Here is an 8,411-nt window from a genome sequence, read left to right as displayed (position 1 = left end):
AAGGAGCACATCTGTATCGGATTACAGGGAACCTTGTCTCTCTCCCTTTTTCCCTCGCCAAAACTATTTCATAACATTCCTTCTACTTCTCCATTTCAGACCTGGCCCCTCATAACCTCATGTGAACAGAGCTACCCCTCCACACACACGGGTGGATAAACAATTCTTCCCTCTTATAGGAGTCGACCATTTTGGACTGGAAAACCAAGAGTCGATCATGTTGATTCTTTGTTTCCATAAAAGAGGCGTTCAGCTGCACACAGTAATTAACAGTGTTTCTTGTCACGTATATTCTGCATATTGTTGGACTGGATGCTATTTACACTTAACAACAACATATGCATTACAAATATTTGGGGGTTAAAAGTGAATGTAAAGTGACAGCTTTGATTGAAAAGTGTTATATTTCAAAGAGCTTGCTCTCCCAAGGAGAGAAGAATCACATATGTTTACGTTTAAGTGACAAAGACCTCTATCCGCTTTGGGAAGTATGACTGTTTGTCTGACAATCTGTTCACTCACTTACGTAAGTACTGATCTGCAAAATGATTCGTAATTTTCAGCTTCAGCCGCTGATAGGAAAGTCATCACTTCACTCCCTTGCAGCAAATCACTTGGCCGGGTTAAACAATTACTAAAAGTCAGATTTGATATGCTTCAATGATGTCCTTTCATTACCGTACAGGTTGATAAAGGAAGTTAATATAGTTAATCTACAAATGAAAGGATGAAATAAAATGTACAAAAATATCAAGCTAGGCCTTTACAGCAAGCACATATACAGAGTACTGGCTTTGTTCAAAATGAACGGATCGTTCCATAATCCCCAATCTTCACTGTGGTCCAGATGTGAACAGGATGTAAGTCTTTACAAGAGCAAACACTGAACTTCAGCACCGACCACAGGACTACACAAGGTCTGGATCGCTTCTTGTTTTTATCTCTTTTGTTTGTAAAAAGTTTGTTTGAGATTTGACACTTAACATTAGGATTAGTATGTTTGAGATATATACATAGATATATATACAGACAGACCGCTAAAGTCCGAAACATTTTCCAGTTAAGATGGCTTGTATGCACTGTCTTTATCTGTAACTCAGTTGGTGTTTTTGACATGCTTAAACTATCTTAATCATAATTTAGTTTTAATTAAAAGTAATTAAAAAGTTTTGTTGCGTTTAATACTTTTAAATGACATTCTTACAGCATACTATACTATGATTTTTATGACATTTTGTTACATCCCAAAATATGACTTTTTAAGGCATTCTATACTTAGACTTTATGATATTTTCATGGTTTATTTTACAATGAATGTTTTGCAACCTTTTTATTATTCTATTTATATATATACTATTCTGTGTTTGTGATCTTCTAGCATACTTGAGCTTGATATTTTAACATTTCTTGTGGCATTAAATACTATGACTTTTTAACATGTTTTATGGTGTACTATTCTATGACATGTTTCATTATTTCACCTTTTTAAGACATATTTTATAACCTACTATACTTTAACTTTTTTGTTATTTTTGACATACTTTCCTCTGACTTTTTCTTAAAACAAAATATTGCATACTATACTATGACTTTTCTTGACATTTTTGGGGGATTTCCACACCATGACTTTTCATGACACTTAATGACGTGTGATTGACAGGAATTTTGGCAGGAGACTTTAACACTAATGATCATTGTTGGTATTTGAACCCACTAATACTTGGTACAAAGGGCGCCTGCTCTATCAGGTAAGCTATAGGCTTGTCTGCTGCTGTTCCTCTTCATGACATAAAGTGACATCTTTTCTAATATACAATACCTTGACCATAATGGGACATAAATTGATGAGATATTGTTTTACTTTTTATGACATTTTCATGACATCCCATACTATGACTTTTCATGAAATGTTAATGGCATTCTACACTATGACTTTTTATGAGATATTTTTACATATGACTTTTTATACCATTTTTTATGGCATACTATACTATGTCTTTTTGGGACATTTTTTTGGTCATAAAATACAGTAATTTTAATTCAATTTAATGGCATACTATAGTCTGATTCCTTTACGTCACATTTTATGACTTATTTTATGACATACCAGATTTTTTTTGTTTTTTAAATACTATACTGTGACTCTAGACATACATTTACATTACTTTTTTCTACATACTTTCCTATGATTTTTGATGACCTTTCATGATCTTTTTTATGGTCTCCTATAAGCTGACTTTTTTGCATAATTTTTATGGCTGACTATGCAAGAAAGGTGGAGACAGAGGTGAACACAGTAAAGGTCTGGTATTTGAAGCCAAGGCAACTGCAGTAGGAACTCAGCCTTGGTACAAGTGTGCCTTCTCTAACAGGTGAGCTACAGGCTTTTCCCCTTCTCTTCCCCTTCATGTCAAACTCTGACATTTTTTTTGACATACAATACCTTGACTCTGATGGGACATTTTCATGGCAGCTGTTTAATAATATGACTTTATAAAGACATACTATACCGTTATTTTTAATGTATTTTGTAAAAAAAAGTTGCATACTATAGTTCGACTTTTATGTACATTTTCATGGCATACTATTCTACGTTTCTTTCATTACATTTTCATGGCATACTTGAGTTTGACATTTTTACAACCCTTTTCGTTGCATATTATATTACGACTTGTGGCATATGACTTTTCATGACCTTTGTGTGACATACTAACCGATAATATTTTTTAAGCATACTATATTATCATATTTTTGTAACATTTTTTTATGGCATTTTGAACAATAACTTCATTTTAACATAATATACTATGACTCTGTTATGGCTTTTTTAAATATATTATCCCATAACTTTTTATGACATTTCTTATGGCAATCCACACCCTGACTTTTTTGCAACATAATGTTTATTTAAGGACGTTTTCAAAGCATACTTTAGTTCAACATTTTCATGGGAAGTTTGACATTTATTTTGATGTTTCAAAGAGTAAAATTTTAGACATGTTTATGGTATACTCTACTATGACTCAGTTTTGACATTTTTGCCACATTTTGTCACAAAAATGCTACAAAATTTGACTTTTTAAAGACATATTTTATAGCATATTATACTTTTAATGATATTTTGGACATAGTTAAATATGACATGTTTTATGGCATACTATACTATGACTTTTCCACACCTAAAAGGAGCATTTCAGAGAGAGGGTGAGAAGAGGTGCTGCAGGACAGCCAGGATGAGAAAAACAAGGCAGATTATGAGCATTAATACATGTAAACATGTTGTAACTGTAACTTGTGATAAAAATATGCACCTGTAAAATAGCATCATAGGGCATGTTTAATGACACAGCATTTAGAAATATTACTTTTAAATAAAAATGTTATGGCATACTTTTTATGACCTTTTTACATCATAGTATATACTATGACATTCTTTTGACATACTATACTATTACTTTTTCTATGGCATATATAAAGTTTAGGCTATATCAGGTTTCTTTAAATAAATTCATTTTTAAAACATTTTCCATATGACTTTTTAAAGACCTATTTTATTGCATACTATATTTTGACTTTTATATCATATTTTTGTGACATACTTAGCCATGACATTTTGTATGGTATATTTATTTATGGCTTATTTACTAGATGAGTTTTTTATGACGACACTTTGACTTTAATTACATTTTTATGACATACTTCACAATGACATTTGTATGTTTTTTTTGTAACATATACACTGTAACTTTATTTTGACATTTTGTGACATAGTATATACTATGACATTTATTCAACATTTTTATGGCATACTATAGTATGACTTCAGCGTTGCCACCTTTTGTGACATACTATACTATTCCATTGCTATGACATTTGTTATTGCATACTATACTTTTACTTTATTTCTGACAATATTTTTATGGCATATTTTAATATGACTTTATAAGGTCTAATAATTTTAGTACATGCAAAACATCTGTATGAAATTTTTGTATTATACTATTCTAGGACATTTTTATAACATTTTGTAAAAAAAAAAAATCCAAATAAACTATAATTTTTACATGGCAAACTGATTAACAAGAACATTTAAAAATTGCTCTTAATATCACAAAGTTGCTGACCCATGCTTAAGTCAAATATACTAATATTTTAAAATCTATTGCTTTTCTGGGACTGTTTGTCTACAAGATGTCTGCTGATCTCTACTGTGCGAGTGACTCAGGTGGAAATAATGCAAATCTTCAAGGCACCACACTGGGGGGCAGCAAACCTTTACACCGCTTCATTAAGGGACAACCCAAGATTATTGGCGTGAGACACACACACACACACACACACACACACACACACACACACCAATGCTCAAATTACTGTTTATCAAATACTTACTGATTATATTATACAATTGTAGTTTACAAGGTTACAGATTTGACAGTCACAACTAATAATTATATTTTTACAGAGGTGAGGAGGACATGCTTAAAGTTCTTTTTGATTTTCTATTAGATCATTGCACTGGTCTTGGGCTCATCTTTTTTCATCCTTTCCATCGCAATCACGCAAGAAGCAAGAGTTCAATTCATATCGACAGCTGTCCCGCCTGGCTTCATGCTTGGAACCCTGGTTGGTAGCACAACAAGAGATTCATCAGTGGATCCCAGAAGTTTATGGATTAATTTATGTAATAAACAGCCAAATTACAGATTCTAGGAAACTAACAATAACCAAATTTGTATAGGATTTGATCATGGGTTTATGGTTATTTGAACCCACTTCAGCAGTTAAGCAACAACACTATATTGTGTCTAGATGGTAAGCCATAATTTGCAAAACTCTCTTGAGATGGTTAAGGTTAGGCATTGACTTTAAATGATTATGGTTAGGCATTGACCTTAAAATGATTAAAGTTACGACAGGTTGTTAGGCAGCAAATCTCTGAAGAGTTTTTGCAATCTATACACGACCCAAATAATTGCTGTTTTTTTTTTGCTAATTACAAGTTAGTGCAGCACTGTGGTATTCTAAAACTTTTAAGTGATTCGTAATACGTCATCTTTTTCCTCATCCTTGTAGTTCATCATATGTGGGATTCTATATATTCTGACAGAGTACAACCCGACCAAGAAAACAGTAAGCTCCATTGCTATTTTTTTTTAAATACTAGCAAGTTTCCCAGAACTATCTATTTAGAAGACCAAGAGAGGAATAAATAAAGAAATGTTAAAGAACCCTTTCCAGACATGTTTCAAGATCAAATATGTAATACAAATAATGCTTGAAATAATATTTTGTGTCTGTTAATGTATCTCTTTTTTCTTAACCGATTGAATTTGTCGATTTTGGGGAGTTTGCATGGCTCTCCATGTTGTCCATGTTTCTGCCTGTTTCTCCTTCATCTCCCTCTGTTTGTGTGTACCTATAGGTAACCATGTCATTGGCTCTGAGTATTGTGACCATACTGGGGGCATGTTGGACTTTAATGCACATCTTGACCCCCATAGCTCACCACCATTCCTACGACCACTTTGAATTGGAAGACAATTTCACTTATAGTCTGAATCGGCATTATGAGGTGATTATTATTTTGAATCATGATTTGTTATTTTTGATGGTGGTGGTGCCCACTATTAAATTGATCACAAATCTAAAACAAGTTTTAGTTGTTACATTTATCTGTTGAATAAAGGTTTTATTGTTTGATATTGAAAACTTACAAACAACACATAGTTTGTGTATCTTGGTATCAAATGAAAACTTCACACTAAAATGCTCAGCTTTTAGAGACTGACAAACATAACACAATACATTTTAAATGTTTGATTTATTGTTGGTTCGTAACACTTATTATACAAAAAAGTACACGTCTCCAACACTAAGCAGTTCAACTTGCTGTTACCCCAATAAACATATCTTCTTATTGCTTAAATAATTTTCTTCCCTTGGTAAAATTTTCGAAAAGGGAAAGATTTTCCCAATTTTCATCACATGTTCTTACGCAGATGCAGTTGTTCAAGCAGTTCTGCCTTGTTTAACAGATAAAGACATTGTGATTAAAAGCTGATTTCTAAATTGTTTTAAATAAGAATTGTTGGAAAAAAGAGGCAGAAAGAAAAAGGTCATAAAAATGAGCTTAATAATGAATGCTCTGGGTCTCTATACATTATGGCCAAAAACGTATTACTATCTTATAGTGTAATACATTTCAATTTGGTCAATGGCATAGATATCATGCGTGTTTCTTTATGTGTTTGTCATGTGTGTATGTGTTTGTCCAGGCCATGGTAATATCTGTGGAACTGATCTTCCTGGTCCACAGTGTTGTCGGGGCAATTTTTTTTATTGTAATGTCATGTCTGGCTGTGGCTGCCCTGCGTTCCACAAAGAGCCAGGTAAAAAAAAAGACATAAAACTACTCACACTCACCATATTTGCTAAGCTTAAACAAAATTGCAACATAAGTAAGTACCAGTTAAGTCAAACATTCAAGTTGTCTTTCTCTTCTCTTTAGGCCATTATAATGATGACTACTATGCCGGCTGAAACACCAGTGGAATAACAGGCACAAAGGAAGGTCTGAAGTGCCATAAATTGAGCATAGAAAAGAAACATGAAGCAAACAAATACAGACTAGTATTTCTCTTTGTGGGAATAACAGGATATGTGATTCCATTTGTAAGTTGTTGCTTGAAATGCAATACAGATAATATGTAAGTATAAATATTGCCTTGTGGTGTTTCTGTGCTCTCTTACTACATCCGCCATCATGTGTGCACACTTTCCCCACTGCGTAGGCAATTTACAGCAACTTACTCGGCAGTGTTGCAATGGCTGACCTGTCAGCACATTATTTTTTGCACTACTACACCACAGGACAAAAGTCCAGGTGAAACCTATGTCTCTATGAGATAGTTGAAGAAAACTGGGCTGTTTTAATTTCTCAAAAACACTCAAATTTGGCCTAAACATGGCCTAAACATGGCCTAAATTGTGATAAGCTTGCGGGTGCTCTTGTTACAGTAAGGTACCACGTTTTGAAAAGGCACCCTGAAGAAAGCAAATTGCAAATCAGTCTGATCGGGAGACTGTTTGACCTCTTACCTTTTGGAAAAGTGTTGCAGACAATCTGGACCAGAATTCACCATAACTGCTAATTATTGTTATAATAATCCATTATTAACAAATACTTATTATCACTTATAAACCAATAAAAGTTACAAACTTGTGCTTATATGAGTGAGAACAATTATATTATATTTTAATTGTATAGTTAATTTGTTTTATAACCGCAGACACGATTACGTTTTAGAAAATGTGTATTTATTGACGATTGGCATCAATGGAACTGCATTATTACCAATGGAAACACGCAGCCATGATACTTTTAAAACATTTTATGATAAGAGAGAGTATATTTTTATTTTAACAACAGAGTGAGAACATCTTAAAATCAAAATGTAATGTCAACAACTCAAACCATTAACTTGTCACCTCTTGTAAACTGTTCTCTACGTTTTCAATAAAAGTGTTCAACACATAATGATGTGATCCTTTCCACCTTCTTGTTCCGTACAAAAGAAGCTTGGCTGCCCTTGACATTTTTTTTTATCATGTCAGCTCATGTTTCAGTAGCAACACCATTAAGTACAAACATTATGACACCAAGTGCACTGTCCTCACTTAAAGAGGACAGCATGTGAGACACAGCACTAAAACATTTTGTGATATGAACAGGGATGATGTTATTCGAATCATGACATGTCTGTACCCGTCCTTTTTAACTGTCACCATAAGTTTGTAAAAAACATATTAGGTTGCATTTGTTTTAGTGAAAACAGGCTTGAACCTAAAATGAGTCTGTATTAAAAGGGTCAGGCTTAGGAACAGTTTTAACAGTCATAACATCAGAAAGTAAAAAATGTCAGATTTTCACTTTGAATACAGAATAACAAAAATCATTTTTCTGTAAAAAGAAAAAAAAAACCCATTATCAGATTTGGATTATTTAAAACTGTTGTGAAAACTGGAAAAACAGCAAAAAAGTGATCTAAAACACAATGCATCACAATTTATCATATACACAAATCAGACAAAATGTTATATGAGCAGCTGTAATTAATCTCTAATTTAAATGTCTTGTAGATTACATATACAATATTACAATATCATGAACAAAGAAAAAAACGACATGCATGGATAAAGGAATGAAAATTCTGTTAAATGTTCATTTGATTTGATTATCACAACATTAAATAACTTATGAAAACAAAGAGTTTGACATCCACATAGAATAAACAGCAAATATGAATCACATTTATGACACATGCGACCACTGTTTAACATGCAATACATTACATTACATTACATTACAGTCATTTAACAGACACAATACAGGAGTTACTGATAGTCTG

At 32.8% G+C, this 8,411-nt stretch overlaps 1 protein-coding gene across 3 annotated transcripts; it reads left to right on the top strand.

Annotated features, from left to right (window-relative positions):
• The first annotated feature begins 848 nt into the window (after positions 1-848).
• Positions 849-7,528, top strand: LOC129104627 (uncharacterized). Of its 3 annotated transcripts, none has more exons than XM_054615416.1 (8): positions 850-917; positions 2,272-2,372; positions 4,192-4,314; positions 4,510-4,626; positions 5,077-5,133; positions 5,426-5,575; positions 6,279-6,392; positions 6,512-7,528. In XM_054615416.1, exons 3-8 carry the CDS (start codon positions 4,192-4,194, stop codon positions 6,557-6,559), a joined length of 609 nt encoding a protein of 202 aa, XP_054471391.1. In that variant the 5' UTR covers positions 850-917; positions 2,272-2,372; the 3' UTR covers positions 6,560-7,528. The 3 variants fall into 3 exon arrangements, with proteins under 3 accessions (XP_054471400.1, XP_054471391.1, XP_054471383.1); XM_054615408.1 differs by having other exon boundaries at positions 882-917; positions 2,276-2,372; XM_054615425.1 differs by lacking the exon at positions 2,272-2,372 and having other exon boundaries at positions 849-917.
• The last annotated feature ends 883 nt before the right edge of the window (positions 7,529-8,411 follow it).

The sequence above is a fragment of the Anoplopoma fimbria genome, chromosome 2 (assembly GCF_027596085.1).
Source record: "Anoplopoma fimbria isolate UVic2021 breed Golden Eagle Sablefish chromosome 2, Afim_UVic_2022, whole genome shotgun sequence".
Taxonomy (NCBI): Eukaryota; Metazoa; Chordata; class Actinopteri; order Perciformes; family Anoplopomatidae; genus Anoplopoma; species Anoplopoma fimbria.
Note: the sequence above shows the minus strand (reverse complement) of the source record. Positions and strands in the feature narration are given on the sequence as shown.

Bases quoted from the DNA above. Each gene is read 5' to 3' on its own strand.
- LOC129104627 (XM_054615425.1), top strand. From the start codon at position 4,192: ATGTCTGCTGATCTCTACTGTGCGAGTGACTCAGGTGGAAATAATGCA. The intron at 4,627-5,076 runs GTTGGTAGCACA...TCATCCTTGTAG, and splicing joins GCTTCATGCTTGGAACCCTG to TTCATCATATGTGGGATTCT. The intron at 5,134-5,425 runs GTAAGCTCCATT...GTGTACCTATAG, and splicing joins ACAACCCGACCAAGAAAACA to GTAACCATGTCATTGGCTCT.